Raw genomic sequence first — 23,894 nt, forward strand, 5'->3', positions numbered from 1 at the left:
GTTTTCTATTTTTCTTTTTCTTTCTTTCATTCAACTGTTTCTATGTTCCCTTTTTTTCTTTTTTCTTCCTTTCTTCCCTGTTATTCTTTCTTCATATCGTTTTTTCTTTCAACTTGTTTCCGCCATTTTCTTTTTTCTCGTTCATTGTGTTGCTATTTATTTTGCTGCCTTTTGGCTGCTTTGATATTTTTGCTCACCTTTCTCCTTTTCTTTGTTTCTTTTTCATCATTCCTTTTCTATCTTTTCTGTTTCTCTTTCCTTCTTTCTCTATCTTTTTATTTTCAGTTCGTTTCACTTAATCATTCCTATATTTTCTTCATACTTCCATTATTTCTTTTCTTTCTTTCATTCTTTCTTTCTGTCTTTTTTTTCTTTCTTTCATTCTTTTTTTTCTTTCTTTTTTCTTTCTTTCTAGTCAAATGTTTTCATTTTTCTTTCGTTTCTGTCTCTCTCACTTTCCTTCCTTTGCATACTATCCTTATTTATTTCCATCTTTTACTTCCTTTGTTTATGTATTTTTGATTCATCCGCTTCTCATTTGATGCAAATAAACCGGGGAACGGATTAAATAAGCTTAAGGAAATTAAAAAAATATGAAAAGAAATTAACGTGAAATTTATCTCAACAAAACAGACAAAACGGTCAAACTAAAACGTTTGACAGGTTTTTAGTATAATACTACACGCTTTCAATTTTCTATTCATTAGCGTACTGGTGCTTGCAAGATGTACACACACATACGCACGCAAACACACATATTTAATTAAATGATAATTATTCTTTTATACCCACATACACTAATCATGCAATCATCAGTGTTGGATGACAATTCCTGCCGACCGATAGATTTGAACCCATCCACGGAGCCACTTTTGACTCCATTTGCTAAGCCTCTATTTCTGGGCCACCAGACAATTACCACGAGAATGAAGGTAATTAAGAATTAATAAGCGCTCAATTCGGGCGCGAACATTAGAATATTCATAGTGTTCGAACAACAGGAAGTCGTGAACATTACATAAACGCTAATTGACTGTCTCTTAGTTTATACTTCCCAGAGAGTCTTCTTCTCTAAGTATTCTTAAAGGGGACTGATAATTATAATTAGATAATAATTATTCTTTTATATCAGCAGAAACTAGTGTTTCTTGTTTACGCAATTATCAGTGTAGGATACAATTCTTGCTGGTGGTGTGTGTATAAATACACGAATCGTGATGAATTTTAGTATTTAATTCATATTGAGACAAGGAGAGTTAAATCGTCAACTGGTAGAGTTTGTGTCATATGTTCTCATCTTCACACAAGATTGAACGCACGGAAAGAAATTAAATGCTGACGGGAGACAACTTGAATGTTTACTAGACATTGGAGAGAACTGTGCGCGAGTGTCTAAGGTTTCTCTGTATATAGGCTTGTCAGAATAGCCTGGCCTGAGGATACTTCCCGCTACAAGTAAACCCTAAGTAAATATTCTGAATGACATGGTATTTGAAGGCCAAATTAAATCCCTTCGGTATGGTTGACTTATACGAAGAATGGTGCACTTTCTCCATGTTATGTGTTTCCTATAGTAACAGCACTAAGGTGGATACTCCACCAAACCAAATGAATTCTTATCCTAGAATCCTGTAAATAATAAGAGCATAACAAAGATATACTATAACATAGTCTTCTTCTTCTTCTTCTTCTTCTTCTTCTTCTTCTTCTTCTTCTTCTTCTTCTTCAAAGTGTCTTGTCTGGCCTTACAGACATCGGCGATCATGGCTCGCAATTCTTCCTTGTTATCGGCCTGTTTCATGAGCTCATTGTTGGTAACCTCTTTACTCATTGCAAATTTGTTTAAACTGTTTGTAAATTTTCTGCGTTCTCTTCCTCTACTCGTTTCCGCATATTTTGCCACTCCATAACGGTTTCTCTAGTCCGCCAGCCCTGATTATGCCGAAAAATTTGAGCTATCTTTCTTTGATGGTATTGAGAAGGAATCTCTTGTATCTAACCATGTCCATTACTCCATTACTTCCGCATTTGTTTTTTTTTTGTGTCAATGAGGGTAAAGAAGAACTTCAATCAAACGCAGTAAAACCAAGGGACGAAGAGTAAGACATACAATAACATGATTAACGGGTCCATAAATGAAAGGATTTCAAAAGTTATAAAAGATAAGAGTTCGGTACCATCCGCTAGAAGCGAAACCAACTCTTTAGTGCTCTAGGGTTAGTGGTCATTTATCTCCCCAATATCATACCGGCTGAGCTACCAAGGGATGGATACGAAATTTTAAAAATAAAGCGACTTTGAACTATAAATGTTTAATTTTGCGCGTGTACAAAAGTACCAGCATATGTAAGGCTCTATTCGACTTTTGTTTCAGTTTTGACCCCTTAGCAGCAACTTTTACCGGCTAAAAACCAAATGAAAAGTGTGCTACAATTTCAATATTCTATATATGAAATTTTAATTCTACAGCTCAAATATTCAAGAGAGGAGTTTGGTAGAGACATTTTGCACGCACACCGAGAAGATCGCTTACACACACACACACACACACACACACACACACACACACACACACATATATATATATATAAACACACGCACACACACACACACACACACACACACACACACACACACACACACACACACACACACACACATATATATAGTCTAAAGAATCTTTGAATAAAAAAAATGCAAAAATAAAAATAAAGAATGCAGTTTAATTTTAACCTATTAAGCACCTACATAATCCGATTTCCAAAACGTTTATAATGACTAAAGAGAATTCATTTATATATGGAAGAAAAAAAAAGGTGCCTTAACTAAAATTGTTAAATAGAAATAGACTTAGCACTTGCATAAGCCGATTTCGCAAAAGTCTTCAATTTTAAAACAGAATTTAACTACATAAGGATGAAAAGAGAAAACCTTAACTAAAATTTTGTAAATAGAAAACGGGGATCATCAGCTACTTACCATGTAGCTGTTTCGGAGATTTAACATAAATATATATATATATATATATATATATATATATATATATATATATATATTTCGGTAGGCTAGAGCGGTTTCATCTTATATTCTATGGAAATATGCAGAATGTAGAAACTATGCATAAATAGAATTCAGCATAATAATGAAAGGAAGCCAATCATCAAATAAGAAACTACAAAAATGAATAAGTAATTAATTAACGCTTGTTTTTCTAAGGAATATGCAAATTAGTTAACCTTCATGTAGTCGCTCGCATTTACAGATTTTTTTATATCGTAGTCAGATAAAGCCTCCTTTCATTTATGAAAGTATATTCGTTTCGCTGACGAAATTTTCCACTACATCTGTTGAATTCAGTTTCAGTGCAGCGAACATTAGCACGAATTCTCCTTCAATCCTGAGTCGTGCTCACTCATTATTTCATTTAAAGATCTTGGAGACTGTTCACGTTCGGTTGAGAAGGCCTTCCCTCTGCAAGCAGAAGGGATGCCTCTTAGGTTTGAGCGTGATTAGTTTCTAGGATCTTCGAGTAATATAACGTTGCTGAATTTCAATCTCTTTCTCCATTTTTTTTTCCATACATAACGTAACGCAACGTGATTTTATTTGTACTCATTTTCGATTCCCATTTGTGTGTTTTTTTTCCTCCAAAACGAATCCCTCGATACAGCTTTGATAAAGCGAGGGCCAAACCAGTCAACTTACTTTCCCATGTTTTTCTTCTTTTCACCCCGTTAACTTTATTTAAAACGTTGACTTTATTTTAAATGTTGAATTTATTTTAAATGTTGACTTTATTTTAAACTTATTTTTTAATAATGATTGCGTTATATAAATTTTGTACACCTCAAAGAATCATGATAGCCGCACTGATGAGCTATGAAACAACGAAACAGTACTGTATGTGAATGACTATATATATATATATATATATATATATATATATATATATATATATATAGTCAGTGTAGCTAGACCTGATGTAGTCAGTGTATATATAATCAGTGTAGCTATACCTGATGAGGGGTTAACTTTGAAACTCGACTGTTTTGTCAGAAGTCGGTATATCTTACTCTTACGTTATTTACGAACTTTAATCTCTCTCTCTCTCTCTCTCTCTCTCTCCCTCTCTCTCTCACGCATACATATTATAATAATATTCCTCTTGACCTTTTGGTCAAGATCAAAGTGTAGTATCTATTCCGGCAGATACTGCAAGCAATGACCAGATGTGGGAGCAATCCCACATATAAGACCTTGGTCAATGTGGGGACAACCCTTCATACCAATTGTCACTATCCAGCTCCCCTACTCCCTGGGGAGTTGGTCCCCATTTCCCGTTCACTCCTCACTTTAAAAATCGGCCTTGTGCCTAATTTGCTCAGTGGGGGAGCAAATAAATACCTCAAAGTGTAGTATCTGTTCTTCAGATGCTGCACTTCCATTTCTTGTTCTCTTTCGGTGGAGGAGAAATCCTTCACGACTGAGACAATTTTTATTTTTGTACCTTTTCTCCACGTTAAAAAACGACCCTGGTGTCTAACTCTGTCCCGTGGGGAGGCATAGTAAATAGGTACAATATACGCCATATATGGCGTCATGTGATATGATGTCATGTATGACGTATATTGTTTCGACTTGGCAACATTGCGTATATACAACTAGTATCAATGCTTTTTGTGTAAAAAACACAGTTTATACGTTTGGACAATGTTTGATTATTGTAATTTTATCTAGCAGCCTTAGCAGTGGCCAAATAGCATAACAGTTGACTGTTGTCTAGAGGGTCGAGTTTCATTCCTAGTTTGAGGTAGTTGCTAATCTAGCCACACTGAAGAGCTATGATATACCGATACAGTCTGTCTGTGATTATATATATATATATATATATATATATATATATATATATATATATATATATATATATAATTTATTTATGCATGGGGAGAGTTAAAAATATTAGAGAGATTCTTTAAAAGGAGACTCATCGGGATAATGCAAGCTAAACAAATTGATTTGGAGTTTATAGAGAAGATAAAGAATAACAAAAAGGCACTATAAAAATTTAATCTAATGCACATCGATTTAATCGTTTATTTAATATTGGTGTTACGCCAATTAAGTGTGTAGGATAATCCTACACCTCTAATTGATGCATTAGTCTTTTATAAGTAAAATAATAAATTTATTTATTTGATTATGTCCTAAAAAATATGGGCGATTTTCTAAAGAAAGGTTGAAAACGCTATATCGTTAAAAAAAATCAACAAAATATCGATTTAAAAAAAAATGTATTCTTTGTCTTGCATTTAATAAAACTTCTAGATTTGAAACTTAACCATTTCACGTCATAGAACATAAATGATTAATTTATGATATATATATATATATATATATATATATATATATATATATATATATTACTCTAATAATTGTTACATACCTACACTAGTGTTTCATCCTTTCGGAAATCATCAGTGCAGGCTGACGAGATTACTGCCGATAGAGAGATTCGAACCCGGCCACGAAGCCGTCTCTGACTCCGTTAGCAAGGAACCAACCTCATGGCCAAGCTCAACAGCGTGAAATATCGTTGAAATTTAAACATTTATTTATACATGTCGTAACATCCGGCCAAAGTGGTCTAATGATTATAACATCATAATCTGCACATGCAAGCTTAAGTGACCAATTTTCATTTCAACTTTAAAGTGCTCAACAATAAGAGCCGAGTTCTGAAAGGGGCTGACATTATTATTACTATAATCATTTTTTAAATACATACAAACACTAGTGTTTCATTGATTCCGGAATCATCAGTGCAGGGTGACACGATTATATATACTCAGTGTAGCTAGACTTGATGAGTGTTTCAAGTAAAGCTTTGAAACAGCACTCTGGATATCTTATTCCTCAGATCCTTACGAAGTAAGGAAAATTCTAACGCTTATATTTAATTACATTCACATTGTCGGTCGTATATAGAACTATATCTTTTTTTTTTTTTTGCGGGGAGCAATTCTTTACGCTGAATTGCAACTGTTAATTCTCTTACTGAAGATCTCAACCTAGGAACGTGGAACAAATATAAAGTATATACATCGTTTCGAAGTTTTTTATATTGTATTTACGCGCTTCCTTTGGCCTCAAATTTCATACATTCCTAATTATTTCTTCAATGAAATATCCGTATCCCCGTTCACTCATCAACTGTACATTTTTTTTTTTACTCATTTTAACGTCTGTTCTTCTTAGACCTTTCGTTTTAACTCCCTCATATCTCTCCTCCATATGTCTCCTTCTCGCTCCTCATCATCGTCTCGATTGCAAAAGCATGCTATTCCCCCGCCGCCGCCAAACAAATTAGCACACGACCCGCTAGTTTCTCTCGGATCAGAGAGCCTAATATCTCAATTACTTTCTCCGTGATGAGAATTACTATCCAATGCCCATCTTAATCTTTTAATTTCGACTAGTCTGCCTCTTCCCTCGTAAAAAAAAAAGGTTACGTGTAAATATTCTACCAAAACTTTATCAGCAAACAACATCATTTTGTTTTTATTTGTTTATTTTTCTCAGTTTAAAATTTATTCTTTTTATTCGAGTCTTCTTGATATTCTTTGGGTTTAAACTTTTTTTTATTTACTTGCCTACACACGAGATTTAGACACAATGTCAGTTTTTAATGTAGGGGTAAAACAGCTTTCCAAAAACGGGCACTATGGTAGTAGGCAAAGTTACTTCAGCATAGTAGGGTTTCCCTTTGACTAAGGACAAATTAACTCAAGTGTAGTATCAGAACAGATACTACCCTCTGATATTAGGCCGAAGGCCAGCTTTTAAAACCGATTTTTAGAATTTTTTTTTGTTGCGTTTTTCTTTATTTTTGTCAACATTTTAATTTCTTTTTTGACGTTTTTGCTTTTTTCTGTTTTTACATTTTAAATTTTATTTCCCACATTTTTCGTTTTTCTTTTTGTTTTCTTACGGTTTTCTTTTCTTTTCCCACGTTTTTTCTTTTTCCTATGTTTTTCTTTCTTCTCTTCTTCTATTTCTATTCCCTTTCTTTCTCTCCCCTATTGAAGATACCACTTTACTGACGAAAATGCACCTCACATCGATATTATTGTATTTTCTTTCCCATTGCAAAACGCGATCATGTTCTGCAAAGCCCAAAACAAAAGCAACAATTTTCCTCTAATAATATCGACATCAAATATCATGAATAAATATTTTCATATAAAAAGGACTTTAACCATAAACCGTTTATCAAAATGACCGAAGTTAGCATTAAATAAAGCAAGAAGGGTTGATAAATCGTGAAACAAAACAACCAAATCAAACATTATGTATAAATATTTGAATATATAAAAACAACTTGAAGCATACAAATTTTTACCAAAATTACCGAATTTGCATTAAATAACCTGAAAATGGGGAAAATGCCGGAAAACAAAACAACTGAACCAAATCAGACTATTTATTCCCTTCTACATCTTTCCACTTCATCTTCATCTTCTACTACACACATCTCCTTTTCTTTTTACTCTCTTCATTGAATCATCACTTCCTTCCTACACCTCCCCCCTCTCTCTCTCTCTTTCTTTTCCTCTGTATCTTTCTTTCCTCTTCTTATATTCTTTTTCTTTCTTCCCTTGTTTATCTCGCTTCATCCACCGGTGAGCATTTAACGAGCGACCCAAAATCAACTGTCAATTCGAATCAAACGACACCAGTTTTTCAAATGTTGTTTTTTGGCGTGATAAATTGTTCAGAACACTGTTGAAAGAATGGCAGATGCCAAAGACAAAAGAAAAAAAAAAAAAAAAAAGCCCGTACTTTGAAATGAATGAACCGTCTCAACTTAACGGAATAGACACCGCTGTGGCGCTGTGTATCTTCAATGCTGTGTTTTTTTGTTGTTTTCTATTTTTTAGCATGAATGTTAAATACCGGTGCGTGTGTAAATTAAAATAATCACTATCATAAATTTTTACAAAATTAAACTATTTCTATTCAATTATTGAGTTCATCTTTGTGGATCTAGGGTGAAACCGTAGCACGCTTGTTTTCGATCTGTCTATTGTCGGAGTAAAAAAAGATATTCAGTTGCACGTCTTTCTTCTCTGCCTTTCATGGCTTGTTGTGAAACGCCAGGGTTCGATACCTGATCTGTTTATTGCTGGATACCAGAATTTTATGCAGTTGTTTTTCTTTCTTCTCCTTTCCTAGGATCGTCTCAAACAAAATAATAGACCGCTTGTTTCGGATATCAAAGCTGTTTAGTACCACCGCAAAAGAAGGAGACTTCGTTGCTATTTCTCTTCTTTCTAAGGTTTGAGTGAGGTAAATCAGTGAAACGTTTGTTTTCGACGTTTAAGACAAGTTTTTCGTCCTTCTCTTCTTTCAAGGACTTAGAAATTTTCGCTGTCCGATCTGTCTAGTGCCAGATTAAAAAAACACTTATGCAATTGCTATTCTCTTTTTCTTAGCTCACGTTTAATCGTTTTACCTTTTAAAAATTTGTATTATTTGGATATTTCAGATTACTGATTGTGATTCGCATAACTTTACGATGGATGTAACCTCCGACCTTCTTCAGACGTATCTTGTCGATCTCGGGAATCTGCGCATTTTGAGTGGAACGCTTTCACGGAGGTAGCATAATCACATTCTGTCAGACATGATTGCGAAGAAGTCATAATAATTCGCAGTTGCATTTTAAGTTTCGCCCACGCTGTAAATAGAATCTTTAAACCATAGAAGAGTGTAACTTACAAATGAATTTCACACCGCAGGAAAATGTTACACGAGATCGAAGGTGTGTAGAATCCGGCAAGCGCCCATAAAAGAGAAGCACTCTGGCCTTTAAAAATTAATTGCCTGGGTAACCTGGTCAGGCCGCCTCGAGTAAATAAACTTACTCCATTAAAAGACGGGTGGCAATGTCTAAAAGGGTGGACTTCCTAGGATTATACAAGACGAATACTCCAGCATATCAGATAAAAGGCCACTGAAGTGGCACAGTTTCTGCGGCAAACTTCCCATTAATGATCTTGTTTATTGGTATAAAGATTGAGGTTTATTTCTTTGGAGCAAGTGAATTTCGTTTTACTGGCAAAAGTTATTATATCTTAAGGTTTATTATTAAAGAAATGAGATAGATTGGTTGACCATGTGGAATTCTCTCGTGGGAAAACATGTGGTATATATATATATATATATATATATATATATATATATATATAAGTTTAGTGGTTAAATTTTAAATTCTGAAATAAACAACATATAGGCACATATACTCGAATTAAGAATTTATTGTTTGACAAAAGGAATATATATAAGGGGTTATGTTAATTTGCTTAATCCATGGATTTTCAATAATGGTTGAAAAGAAAAGGTTGTATCAGCTTTTCTTTTCGTATAATTTTTTCCATATAATTATCCACAACCACTCAAAAAACTATTTTCAATAATTGTGCTTAAAAGCAAAATAAGCGTCCATTTACAGCTGAACATTTTGCTAACCGCATTTCATTTCCTCTGATGATATGTGCCATTATTGAAAATCCATGAATTAAGGAAATTAACATAACCCCTTATATATATTCCTTTTGTCAAACAATAAATTCTTAATTCGAGTATATGTGTCTATATGTTGTTTTTTTCAGAATTTAAAATTTAACCACCAAACTTATATATTGCTCTATTCTTAAATATTGAGCTTTTCCTTTTGGGCTAGGATTACCTTGAAAGTATTAGTTCAAGTAATATCTATCAGGATTTTTCATCTTAATTCTATCAGTGTCTTATCTCGCTTATCTCTCTCCTCTCTCTCTCTCTCTCTCTCAATATATATATATATATATATATATATATATATATATATATATATATATAAATAAAATGCTAAAAGGCTATATGTCTGTTTGTCTGTCTGTGCGTCTCTCGCCATATTTTCAATCTTCTGAAACTAAAAGTCGCAGAAAGGCGCTAGGAGCCTCAAATGATTGAATTTTTTATAGACCGTTCTTTTGTGGGGTTTTATCCGGTTAAAATGGTTTTAAGGTGTCAAGAATTTGTTATACATTTTGTACATTCATCTTAGTTAATTTTTAATTTTTTAATCAGTTTATATGCGTGTCACGTTGGTATAGTGGTAACGTCACCAGTTTTGAATGCTACAGTTTTGCTTTCGGTTTCGATTCTAGCTGATGGGACCCAAATACTTTTTTTTTACTTTTAAATCACGACTATAATAATATATACGAAAATCTGGACAAGTTAACGTATCATATTTAAGCGTATTTTACGACCAGACAAATTGGGCACCCCCTCCTCTGCTAGTATATATATATATATATATATATATATATATATATATATTGTTAAATTAGGGAATTACTAATTTTCCATCTGTTACACATATGGTGTCGCTCTTGTTCTTTTCCTGAAAGAATAAATAATTGAAGACAAGGAAGATATCATGTATGGACTTTATCAATTGTGAAAATCTTTCTATTTTTTTTGTCTATCTGTCGCCCTTTGTTTTTCTTTCTTTGTTTCTTTTTTGGTTTTGATTCTTTTTATCTTTTGTATTATTTATTTTATATATATTCTATCTTTCGCTTTTTTCACTAGTTATTTTTATTCCTTTTTCCTTAGACTCCTGACTTCATTTTCTTTTTATTTGGGAGTCGTAACTTATCAAGGCCCGAAATTCACTCAAGGATAAGAGTTAATGAATGTACTGTGGTAGTGTAGTAATCATTAATAGTGTAAATTGGGTAGAATTTGATTATTTATGAGGACGGCTCAACAAGAACTTGTTTACATTGGATTTGAAGGTTACCATGTTGTATTCAACCGGGAAGCAGGTCAGCGTAACATTTGAACATTTGTGCTGCTGTCACGGTTCTTTTTTATTTTTATATTTCTTTTCTTTTTTCTTTACTTTTCATTTTCTTTCAACTTTATTATTGTTATATTTTCAATTTTATTATTTTTATTAGCACTTTTCCTCATTTTATTTTTCTCTATTATTTCTTTTTTCTGTCCTTACTTTATTATTTTGTTTTTCTTTTTCCTTTAAGTTTTTATTATTTTTGTTTCGGTAAATTTTGTTACTCTATTTTTACTTGTTTTTTTTTTCTTTTTATTTTTTCTTTCTTTTTCTTTTTTATACTTTCTTTTTTTTCTTTTCCTTCTGACAATCCTTTAACAATATTCAATGAGCTCATCTTTTTTTCTTTTTTACGGACATTCATTTTCCCGCTCTTAATTTCTCTTTATTCTTCACATTTCCAGCTTCCGAAGCATTCTCTGATTATTGTTGCTTTGAAGTCTGAGATATGTTCGATGAACTATAAACCAAACTAGATTAAATGACGTTTCTTTTTCTTTGATTATATTCATCCACTTACTATTAAGAGCAGAAAAAAATGAATGTTGGTTAACGCCATTTTATTGGGGAACTTCTCTTGGATGGGCTAGTGTACACAAAAAAGAAGGACGATGATATTTTAGCTTAAAATATATTTTATTCAAATTAAATATAGATACGTATTAGCATTGCGACGAAAGCTGGAAAAAAACATCCAATCCCATGCCTCTTATATCCAATGTGATAATCCCGGTTTTGGCTTATACCACTTTAATTACATTATCTATCCAGCTGTCTTCCTTCCACCTCTATACGTTTTGCCCTCTACCTTAAATATCCAAATATTTCTTTCCCTAATGTTCTATCGCTTGATGTCACAATTTTTATCTGTTACCTAGCAACCCTCTCTTTTTCTGACGAGAAGAATTAGGCTTCTCTCTCTCTCTCTCTCTCTCTCTCTCTCTCTCTCTCTCTATATATATATATATATATATATTTCTCTTGGCTGTACTTCGCAAACGAAGATTCTATAAAGAGGGTTGTCCACGTCGACTGCAGGCACGCTTGTGGCTGACGATCCTGATACAGGACAAGCAGGTTTGGCCGCAGCGGCTGCAGTCATAAGTCGCGTCAGGTGTGGCTGCTGAGGCTTCCCAAATCTTCATCCTGCAACGCTTCTCCCGCAGATATATATATATATATATATATATATATATATATATATATATATATATATATATATATTATTCAAATGAACTAAATATACGTATTAGTTTTGGGACGATTAATCTAAATTGAAAATTTTTTCAGGTATCGGAATCAGAAAAAAATGTGTCCATTTTCCGATTCCAATTTTTGTTTGTTTGCTTTTGTTTAAAACTTTTTTCCCTTGTTAGTAATAATGACAAGATTATAATTTATTGATTTTAAACTACCAGGAAAACTACAATCTATAGATAACTCCCTGTCTAGAAGCCCGTTTTTACACTTGCGAACATATGTGCACATATTACATGGGTTTTACGGCAATCCGAAAGTCACCAAACAACAAAAACATCGCCATAGCTAAATATTTAGAGATTTAAATATAATCGCAACCGGAATCGGTAATTCTATTGAAATTAGGACAAAATTAGTAATTGTATTGGAACTGGAAAATATATTGGAAGCATCCCATCATATATAATATAAAATAATATAAAAACTGTTACTATTAAAATACGTTACATTACAATGAGAAAATATGAATATTCTTTTTAAGCGTCTCTGCGGAGATCTCAAAATAGAACTGAAAAGTGTTCTTTTTTGGAGTACTCTAGAAGGTTCCAAAGTCGAGATGTTCCATTTTGGGAAATTCTAGAAGCTTCAGATCCACATGACTATAAATAGACGCCATTAGCGGCATAACTACAGTTATTAAATCAGTTCTGAGAAGGAACGCTAAATTAGGGCGACCTTTTCTTTTACAAACGAGTCACCACTTATCAAGGCACAGGTTAATGAGTGTACAGTAGTTAATGAGAAAATGTCGTAATAATAGTTAGTAGTGAAAATTTTTTAAATTGTATTACTTCAGGGGATGACTCATCAATAACTTGTTCACGTTGGACTTAAAGACGATCATATTGTAGTCAGTTGGAAAGCAGGAAAACGAAACAGAGTTACACAGCCGTGTTGTTCTAAGTAAGAAGTTTTGTTCATGGAATCTACGTTTAGATAAGGGTACAGATAAAGGGTGAGGAAAATTATTAATAGTGGTTTTAGCTAGACGAGTGCATTTCGTGATAGCCAGATCTTGCAACTATTTCGACTCCGGCCAATTTCCTGGGATAAAATCCGACCGTAAGGAATTTCCTGAAACACGCCTACTGCGAACTCTCTTACAAAATTAATGGACACTTGGTTAATATTTATTTTCTGATCTTATTTTCTGACCAAACTAAAAATATATTATACTTACTCGAACTCTATTATTATTCCACAACAAAAGTAACAAAGAACTTGAGTTACCTTCCTTACTCTTTTTTTTGTAAATTTTTTTCCGTTTGCTTATCTGTTTAATAAATTCTCTTTTTCGTTCTTAAACTCCCTCGTTTAGTTTTTTTCAATAAATGTTATGTGTTTACCCCTAGACTTTTATCTTGCACGTAACATTCGTGGAGAAGCTTTCTTATAGTCATTAAAGGAAAAGAGTTCGTCTTGGTAGCATTAAAAGTGACCAAATATTTTTGTCTCCATTCCACTACAGATTGGAGGTCTTTCTCTAGGGATTCCGCTATTGCCTTGGATACGTGTTCATTCACTTTCCTCTGGTGTCTGTTACGAAGCGCGGTGTCGTCAGCAAATATACCTATCTCAAAGAAAATTTTATCAGGAAGGTCATTTATGAATATCAGGAGTAATAAAGGTCCAAGGATCCACCCCTGAAGTACACCCACATTTATAGCATACTGTTCTGACGCACGACCATCGAGAATAACCTGGATTCTTCTCTGATTTAAGAAAGATTTAATTATGCTAAGTATTCGTCTAGTAGTATCAGATTTTCATGAGAAGACTATCGTGCCATACTCTGTCAGGTACTGCCCTAGCTTCCCCTATTTTATCCAGTACATGTTATATAGTTCAGAGATGACAGTAAGGATATTTGCAGTAGAATGGTATTGCCGAAATCCATACTGTTGGTTGGACAGAAGTTTAGGAGCTGTGAGGTTGTGGACTAGAGCTTGATTAATTATGAACTCAAGTATTTTGGCGAAAGAAGGGAGGAAGCTAATGGGGGCGATAATTTAATGGATCAGAATTCTTGTAAACTGGTACCGCAGAAGCAATTTTCCAGCAGTCAGGAAAGCAAGATTTATTAACGCATTTGTTGAAGAGTTTGGAGAGAACTGGAGCAATTTCAGCGGAGCATTTTTTTAATAGTAAAACCGGGATGAGATCAGATTCACATGCTTTTGACGTGTCTAGTTTTATTTGATAGCATATACTTGAGAAAGAGTGATTTTCAGATAATCTAGTGTGGTTTCTGTCCGCAAAAGAGAATCTGTGAGGGAGTGGTTTGCTGGGTCCAAAGTAGAGTGAGGCAAACCGACGGGCAAACAGATTAGCCTTCTCGGTTGCCGTGGAAACAACTTCATGGTTGTTGGGTATTGGGAGAATTGTTGATTGCCCATTACTTACTTCACTGTTATAGATTTTCCAGAAGTCACGAGTTCCTAAATTTCTGTGCTTCAATGCGTTTCCTGGTGGTTTCGGTACATTCTCTTTTGGCTATGGCTATTTCCTTCCTAGAATTGCGTATAGCTTCTATAAACTTTTGTCTAATTGTACTTGATTTATGTCGGATATATCTGTGGTATGCATGCTGCCTTTGAGCAATGGAAGCTGCGCAAGTAAATGTAAACCATTGGCGAGAGTGGGTTTTGCTATAAAACTTATGTGTGGGAACATGTCCTTAAATTGCCGCTTAATTGGTCTCATTAGCACACTGTTTAGCAGGAGCAGGAAGAGAAAAGATATTTCCCCATCGAGCATATCTGATGTGATCCCTGATGGCATCTCAGTCAGCCTTGTAGTACCTTGTCGTTTTGAGCAGTGGTTCTTCAATTTGGGGTTGAGAGTTTAGGGTGATGTCTATCATTGTCACAGCGTGATTCGCATTCCCGAGAGGACAATGGGCATTTGTTACACATTCCCCATGAACTGTGGTCAGAAGTGAAGCTCGCTGGCCATGGCGATCTGGCAGACTCTCTGTGTTAAGGGGATTCAGAAAAGTTATGTGTGATGCTAATAGTTGTGTCAGCGTAGTTAGAGAAGCCAAGTCAATCACCAAATACATGTATTTGAGCGATAGTGTCTAGGTAGAGTGCATACATACAGGGTGGGTCAAAAGTCACTGACCCATTTTAATTTGAAATAACTTTTTATTTTAACAGTTATATGCATGAAATTTTACTATCATAAAATAAAGGCGACAAACTTTATTTTATCTTTGTAATCTTGAGAAACTGTTATTTTTAAATGTGAAAAATAACATCCTGCATATGCCTTCCATTTTTTGCTTCACAATTTTGAGCTATTTTGATTACATCTGCCATAACCTTTTCTAAAGTTTCTGGCCTAATCTCTCTTATTTCTTTAGTGATGTTTTCCTTTAGCTCTATTTAAGATTTGGGCTTGTTGACAAAAACCCTTTCCTTTAGATATCCTCAGAATAGGTGCATCTCTTACATTAAAATGTCTTCAATAGGCACTTTGGGTTTGACTTATTGAACCTTGATTTTTATAGCATAATTGTACAATTTTTGTACGTTGGACGGTGCTAAATTTTTCCGTAATTCATTTTTAGGATCTGAAAAAAAAAATTAAAAAATTAAAAACATACTTAGAAATAACAGTTATTTAAAATTAAAATGGGTCAGTAACTTTTGGTCCACCCTGTATACATATAATCTGTGTATCTGTATTATGGAAATCGCTATAAACAAAACATGGAACTACTTGTACGGAGTTGTAAATACTACTTCAGGATCAAACAACGATAAGTGTTGGATGGAATAGCTTCCGACTCAGAAAACAGCTCTCTTTTGCCTTTGTCAGAAACATCTCACATGAAATGTGAGAAATAAAATACAAATAAGGAAGCCTTTCAAACCTACAATATCCATACAAAAACTCACTACCAGAGAATTCTTCCTTCAAACTCCTAGGCTTAACATTCACAGGAGATATGAACTGGAACAAATACATTGAGGACATTGCGATAGCTGCTGCAAGGAAGGTAGGCTCTCTCTATCGTGCTAAAAAAACTACTCACACCTGAGAGTATCATTTACTTTTACAAGGCCACCATTCGCCCATGCATGGAGTACTGTTGCCACATCTGGGTTGGTGCATCTACCACTAGTCTCTCCCTCTTGAATAGAGTCCAAAAAGCATCCCCAATTTAATAGGTCCCAATTTGTCAACTAGGCTTCAACCCCTACCCCATCGCCGCTTGCCCATATTGCATCCCTCTGACTCTTTTACAAGTATTTTATTGAAATGTGTTCTGGTGAACTTGTTGCACTTGTGTCCCCTCGACGTACATATCCCCGACAAACCCGCTTAGTAACAAAATCACATCATTCGCTGTTGAGATCCCTAATTGCCAGAAAGTTTTCTGCTATAATAGCTTCTCCTCTCGAACAGCTAGAATTTGGAATTCCTTTCTTGCTACCTGCTTCCCTAACGGGTCTGATATGAAGAAGTTCAAATGTAAAGTAAACCAATATCTTGTTAATCTTTCTTAGGCATGGTCACAATCAGTAGCCCCTAAGTGGCGATATGTCTTGTTTGGGACGAAGGCGAGTAAAAAAAAAAAAAAAAAAAAAAAATGTATAATTACTTGGATATAATTTTTCGTTTGCTTTTTGGTCTACTTCCGAAATTTTGAGCTGCTTTTAAAAGCCAATAGCCTTCCTTATCTGCACCATAGCAAGAGTTTCAAACAAGTGTATTAAATCCGACGTATTGATAAATGCACTAGGTATCTTTCCATTACACTATTAAGCTAGCTGCGAAGTAAGCGAGTTTTATAATACTTATGGTTGTTTATAATCACAATGCCAACTCTCTAGGGAGATCAATTATTTTTTTTCCGACGAGGAATGTTTTACGCTAAGTGGCAAAATTCAATTCCCCAATTAGAGTGACTAACTTACTACTGCGAGCAAATATGTGTTTGCTTGTTTTTTTTTTTTTTAAATTTCCTTCTTTTGAAGATTGTAATGCTGGGTATGGGGCAGCCAAACCAGCTGTCAACGTTGCCCTGCTTTTTATTGAAACTAACCGAGAGCTCTTTTTAATATCCTCACTGTTCCCTTAAGTGCAATTGTATGGATCTCTTTTACACTATTCCCCAGGAATATTACTTAGGTAGGACATCAGGTTCTTCTTCATAAGCCCTCTGGCACCTATAATAACTGGTAAGCCCTCCTCTGAAATATCTCGTATCAAACAGCTAACATACTAATATAATTTTATTAGTTTTTCCTATTTCTTTCACGTGTTTCGACTGTGAGGAAAAATCATACTCGTAGAAGATGTAGCAATTGTGTTTAAACGATTAATACACGGGTTTTACCCCATTTCTTCCATTCTGCTTGTGTTTTCCTGTTCTGCTAATATTTTCTCATATTCTCATTCTTTTTTTTAGATTTGTCAGACTGGGTTTCAAAATAGAAAATATCATCTTTCCATATGGCTTGATTTGATTGCATTGTGTTACTATTAAATTTCTATTTATCTATTTGCTGTGTTCCTATGAAATAATCATAAAAAACCACAAACAACGGGTTTTAATAGAAAAGAATGTATTGTACAAGAAAGTGATACAAAGAAAAGTTTCTCGATATTTTCCGATTGTTGGTCTCACGTTAGGTCACGGTTATTTTTCCTGAAGGTATTAGACGTTTTTTTATAATGGTTACAAAAGTCCCTTGCGAATGAATGTGTAAATCTCCATATCACCTCAATAGCATCTTCTTTGTGAGCTGCATAGTTTAGATCATCCAACGGACACTTTTTTATTTGGTTTACGTGTCTTTTATGCGTGAATTTAGGTCTTGAATGATGTACACCATATTCCCGATTCGTTTGTCTATTGTACCCAGTTCCCAGTAAGATGTGTTGTTTTTGTATGTTTTGTTGAAAACTTTTTCTTCTCGTTAATGGTGTTTCTTCGGCAAAATAAAGGACTTTCTCAATTGTGTTTATTTTTATAACAGTTTTTAAAATACGGGTCGTATTTTTTCACTAAAACATAGTCTCTACTGTTGATAGTGTACTATGGTTTGGTGTGATCCTATAGACCCATAAAATCTATTGCAATGTCGTTTCTGGTGATGTACCGCATACTTTTTTTTGAGTGTTCGTTTTTTGAGTGGTTGACGAAGCGTTCTACTGCCCGTTTGATCACGGATAGTACTGAGGAGTTGTAGCATGTTTAATTTGGAACGTCTCACAGAACTCCTTAAGGTCCGTGGACGTAAATTGAGTCCCGTTGTCACTTACTAAGCAGTCGACAACTCTAAACCGGGAAAATAATTCATAGAGGAAATTAATTGTAGAGTGTCTCTACATCTGATCACTTCTGGACATTTTATGAAGCTGTCCATCACAATTAGGTAATACCAACCCTATAGTGGTTCTGCGCAGTCTATATGAATTCTTGACCAGGGTCTGTTTTAGGCTATGGCTTAAAAGTGATTGGGGTGCTTTTGCTGTCAAAGCACAGCCCTTGCATGAGTCGAGCATGTTTTTGAAGTCTTTATTCATTTTCAGTCAGGATACCTAACTATGCACGAGGCTCTTCATTCTGTTTACCGCTGGGTGACTCATGTGAAAGTTTTTCGTTATCCATTTTTGTAATGCTTTTAGTATGAAGACCCTCTCACTGTATAGTAGGACGCCATCGCACATAGAGAAACTATAATGTATTTGCTTGTCTTTATTTGTGATTTTCAGTTTTGTAGCACTAATAAATTATAAGTATTGATTAATGAGTGTCAGGTGTCGAATGATCGATAGTGTTGGAAATGAGGTAGAATTTGATTATTTAACATTGGACTATTGGTTCATCAAAAATCATTTACTTTGGACTAGAAAACAATTGTGCTATTGTCAGCTGAAAAGCAGGCTCGTAGTAGAGCACTCCACAGACACGCAATTCTAGCAAAGAATCTTTGTTCATGGAATTTGTGTTTAAATTTAGGCACAGATAGAGAGCTGGGGGAAAATTATTGACAATGGTTGAAACTAGACGAATGTTTATTATGAATGTTTTGTAATGGAACGTTTAGCAGAGTGTTTGTCATTGATCCTTTGAACAATTGTTTAGTCTTTATGTTTTCACATTGTCTACGATTGAAATGTGCATTAGATTGCTTTAAAGCATTCTGGAGTTTGATTTCAATGTGTACGCAACGGATTTTGCGGTGTTAGAATCTCCGTTTACCTCGGCGTCGTTTCTCCCTGCCACTTTACACAAGTAATCATGAATCAGGGAAAATGTGATTAAGAATTGCGGAAACATGTCTTCTATGAAAACCTTTCCTCTGGCAGCTACTTTATTGAAACGGTGTCTATTACTTTTCCAGACAGAAGGAGCCAAGAAAAATCTTACAATTTCTTTATCTTTCTTGTCCAAAGAAGCCATTGATTATTTTTCAGATAGAAACAATAGAGAATTTCAATTCGTTCAACATTAGTCACTATGACAACCAATTTATCATCATAAACACATATCTCTTACCCTCCCTTTGAGGTATTCCCTCTCATCTACGAACCAGCTTTGATGCCGAACTAGGTTGGTGCCTTATTTCTACATTTTGATACGAGTCAAATGCACACACACACACACACACACACACACACACACACACACACACACACACACACACACACACACACACACACACACATATATATATATATATATGAACAATATTGATTTTGCAATTCGGCAATTATTTTTATCATGTTTATCCCTAAATCTGACAGGAGGGAAGATGCTATAGAAAACAAAGATTTATCACAAACAAAATGTCGACTCTGCTGACGGTAAACATTCCACTCGATCAACATTTTTATCTCTATATTATGCCATATGATAGCATGTTTAACATATTCAACCTTATTTCTTTGTTGGCAGCTGCATTTCATAAGGCTAAAAATGAAAACACTTTCTTGCTCTTTGTGCGGAGATTTCTTCTAGTCTTTTGAAAAGCTGAATTACAAATGAAGACTCGAAAAACAAAAAAAGGATTTTTCATCACTTACTTTATTTGATATTACAATGTTTTCTTACGCCGCAAACGCCAATGTTTTCTCACCTCCCCAGTGATGGCTCGCGCTGAAGAAAGCTTCGCTATTTACTTACAAAATTTGCTTATACTTCTTATTCAATTGTTTGTTATTGTGCACATCTGAATTGACCCAGAAATCCCTTTTGTTCAATATGGATGCGTCCATTATGTATGCGAATTTAGCAATGGGGTACGTGGCAGAGTGACCGTCGTACCCACTAGAAAATGCTTGCACAATTCAAGAAAAAAAATAATCTGTAATCGAATCAAGTGTCTGACTGAAAATCTTTCTAGTTTCATACTAAAAGGAGGGAGGTTCCAATATAAAACCGTTTCTACTTGTAGATTTAAGCGTTTCTATTGTTGACATGTTTATAATTGACTTTTTATTATTTATTTTACAGGTTTGTTCTTGGTGGCGTTTTACAGTCTCGCAGTGTTAGTATGTGTTCCAATCTGCTATGTCCAATTGAAACTTGGGTCCTTGTTCCGATCTGGTCTCGTTGGTGTTATTAGTTCTGTGATTCCTATTTTTAAAGGTAAGCAATTTTATCAATTGAATCACTTCCGATACTCTCTCTCTCTTTCTCTCTCTCTCTCTCTCTCTCTCTCTCTCTCTCTGTATGTATTTATATATTTAATCATATAAATATACAAACTCATATGATATATAATATACTAGCAGGCTGCCCGGTCGTAAAATAAGCATAACTATTTTATTTTAATTCATGCAGATTTCTTATTTATTACAAACAGAAATACTGTAGGTATTAAACGTAACGCTAAATTCCTTTAAAAATGCAGTAAAAGAAAACACGAAAAAAATAAAACAGATATGTACATGCGATTATCATCTTTTTTTCTAAACAGTTCACGTCTTGTAAGTAAAAAGGAAAATATATACTCGAGCTGAGATGGAAACCAAAACCTAAATGCACTGACGCAATATTTTAAAAGTATTTTCAAACCTACCTATTCTAAAGATAAGGAATCTGTTACATGAACGATTCACGCATGCGCATTCATGAAACAGTTGACAAAAATCCGATGACCCCCTCACGTACCAATGTTTCAATTTTGCCCCTATAGCAGCCCTTTTTCCAGATAAAAACAGATGAAAATTTTTCCACGTGTCTGAATACCCTAGCAACCAAATTTCAAGTTTGTACATAAAGAAATTGTTGAGTATAAAGGTTGAGAAGTGTTCTCACACACATTCTCACTTTCATATATAGATAATGTATTAAAAAAAAGGAGAAAAATCTGCGTAGGGTTTTTATGTTGGTATGCGTGTATACTTAGCTAAATGTAAAAATGAATACTAAGCTAATGTCCATAATATCTATATTTCCCTTGATCGCCATTCTCTCAAAAAAATAGTATCGAAAATTTAGAAAAAATTAATTAATTCCTAGTAGTAAGAATCTCGCAGAAACTGCTGGGGGTCAAGTTTAATCATATCCCAATCGCCTTAACTTTGTCTGCGCATGCGTAAATGTTTTTACACTTCCATTCTTTTAATTGCCAAGGGCTTGGCATTCTTGGTAGGATAATGGACTGGAGACTAAGTTTTTATTTTCAATCTCAGCTGGCAATCGTTCGTTTCATTTTTTAAATTTTTTTTTACGCCTTTAAGACTATAAAAATAATCAGCAACTTATTTTAAAACATAAAAGCGTTTATCATTGTCAAAGAAAATTTGTATGTAGTTTACGGGCTGTGCTGTAATACACACCCACAAAGTTAGTATTAAACAAATAAAAGTAAAGCCGTTGGACTGTGCATAAATAAGCTGTTATATAAAAGACACATTTTAAAAAAAAAATCTATGTAATTTCAGAAAAAAAATTGATTTATTCAATTGTTTACTGTTGTCAAGAAATAAACATGTATAATCACACACAGTGTCGCCCTTGATAAATAGACTTCTCTGCGCTTTTGCTGCTGTTGCTCAGAAGTCATATCCGGAAGTGACCAATACATTTGATGGAGCAGGTAGTAACAAAATAGTTTTCAATATCCTAAATACAGCAGGTAGTGAACCAAATGCATATCTATTATATAAAAGTGAACGCGTGTGTGTGTGTGTGTGTGTGTGTCTGTGTACAGTTTCCTACGCAATAACTCTGTCAATTTTTAGTCTACAGACTCGAAATTTAATTTACAGGGTACTGAAATTTGGGAAAATCTTTGTAATCCGTTTTCGGCCCGAAATTTGGCTGTTAAGTTGCCCTTGATAAATAGACTTCTCTGCGCTTTTAAATGCTAAATACAGCATATATGTATATATATATATATATATATATATATATATATATGTGTGTGTGTGTGTGTGTGTATGTGTGTGTATGTGTATGTGTGTGTATACACACTTTAAATGACCATAAAACCAACATTTATTAAAGTAAAGAAAAGTTCCATACATCAAAATACTCTGAACAAATATAGAAAACCGCTATTTAACGAAAGTGTTCAAATTATTGGCAATTGTGGTCCATTACAGCTGACAACGTTCACTGATTGAATCCAAAGCATTCCTAATCAGTTCAATTGATATGTTGGCACATCATCTTTCAATGGCTACTTTCAACTCATTCATTGTAGCTAGTTCAGTCGTGTGACACTTGTGCTTAAAATGCCCCCTACCCCCAAATCCAAAGTGGGGGTCAAATCCAGTGAGGACAATAATCGATACTTTCTCTTCGTCCTACAAATCTGTTTGGCAGGTGACCATCAAGATAGGTTCTTACGTCATGACAGTGGGGAGGTTCTTTATTTTTCTGGAAATACCATTATTTATTCTTAAACATATCTTGGAAACGTGGATAGGGAATTTATTTAGCAAGTTGAGATAACTTAAAGAATGTATAAATTTTATTTGGACACCCTGTATATATATATATATATATATATATATATATATATATATATATATATATATATATATATATATATGTATATATATATATATATATATATATATATATGTATATATAAAACAAATAAAAGTTACAAAAACAATAAAATTTAATTTTCTACCGACCTGTACTGTTCTGATGCTGATTGAACATTTTTAAAAATTTCAATATGAGATTTTATCGATATCTCTCTTTCTGATATACTCAGAATCTCATTCATATGCAATATACTGCTGTTGGTATTTTGTAGCTGTTCAGCGTAAATGTAGACGCTCTGATATTATTATAGCTCTTTTGTTAAACTGCAAAAGTATTCATCTAAGCTAGCAAGGATGCCCGGCGTAGCCCGGTCATAAAGTATGCTTAAATATAATGTTTTAATTCTTGCAGATTTCGTATATATTATTATAGAGTTAAAGTTCTATCGATTTTTATATATTGTAAAGTTGCGACTTCAAAATTAATATATATATATATATATATATATATATATATATATATATATGACTTGGGTGCATCGGCTTGAATAGAAACAGAAACCAAAACTTATGAATATATATATATATATATATATGTATATGTATATATATATATATATATATATATATATATATATATATATATAAAACCTGAATTCCTTCAGCTATAATCGAAACTGAAACCAAAACTTGTGAAGAATTCTTGATAAAATTATTTATAAAAAATTAGATTACTAGAATGCCATCAGCTATACTCGAAACCGAA

The 23,894-nt window shown here is 33.9% G+C and overlaps 1 protein-coding gene across 1 annotated transcript in view; it reads left to right on the forward strand.

Moving 5' to 3' along the window:
• Positions 1-23,894, forward strand: part of LOC145283626 (sodium- and chloride-dependent GABA transporter 1-like) — a 279,964-nt gene that overhangs the window by 117,781 nt on the left and 138,289 nt on the right. Inside the window, exon 2 of the mRNA XM_080132579.1 lies at positions 20,637-20,771. Within this exon, the coding sequence (XP_079988705.1) occupies positions 20,637-20,771 (135 nt within the window). The remainder of the gene's footprint in view (positions 1-20,636; positions 20,772-23,894) is intronic.

The sequence above is a fragment of the Euprymna scolopes genome, chromosome 8, assembly GCF_053919585.1.
Source record: "Euprymna scolopes isolate OS-2025 chromosome 8, ASM5391958v1, whole genome shotgun sequence".
Lineage (NCBI taxonomy): Eukaryota > Metazoa > Mollusca > Cephalopoda > Sepiida > Sepiolidae > Euprymna > Euprymna scolopes.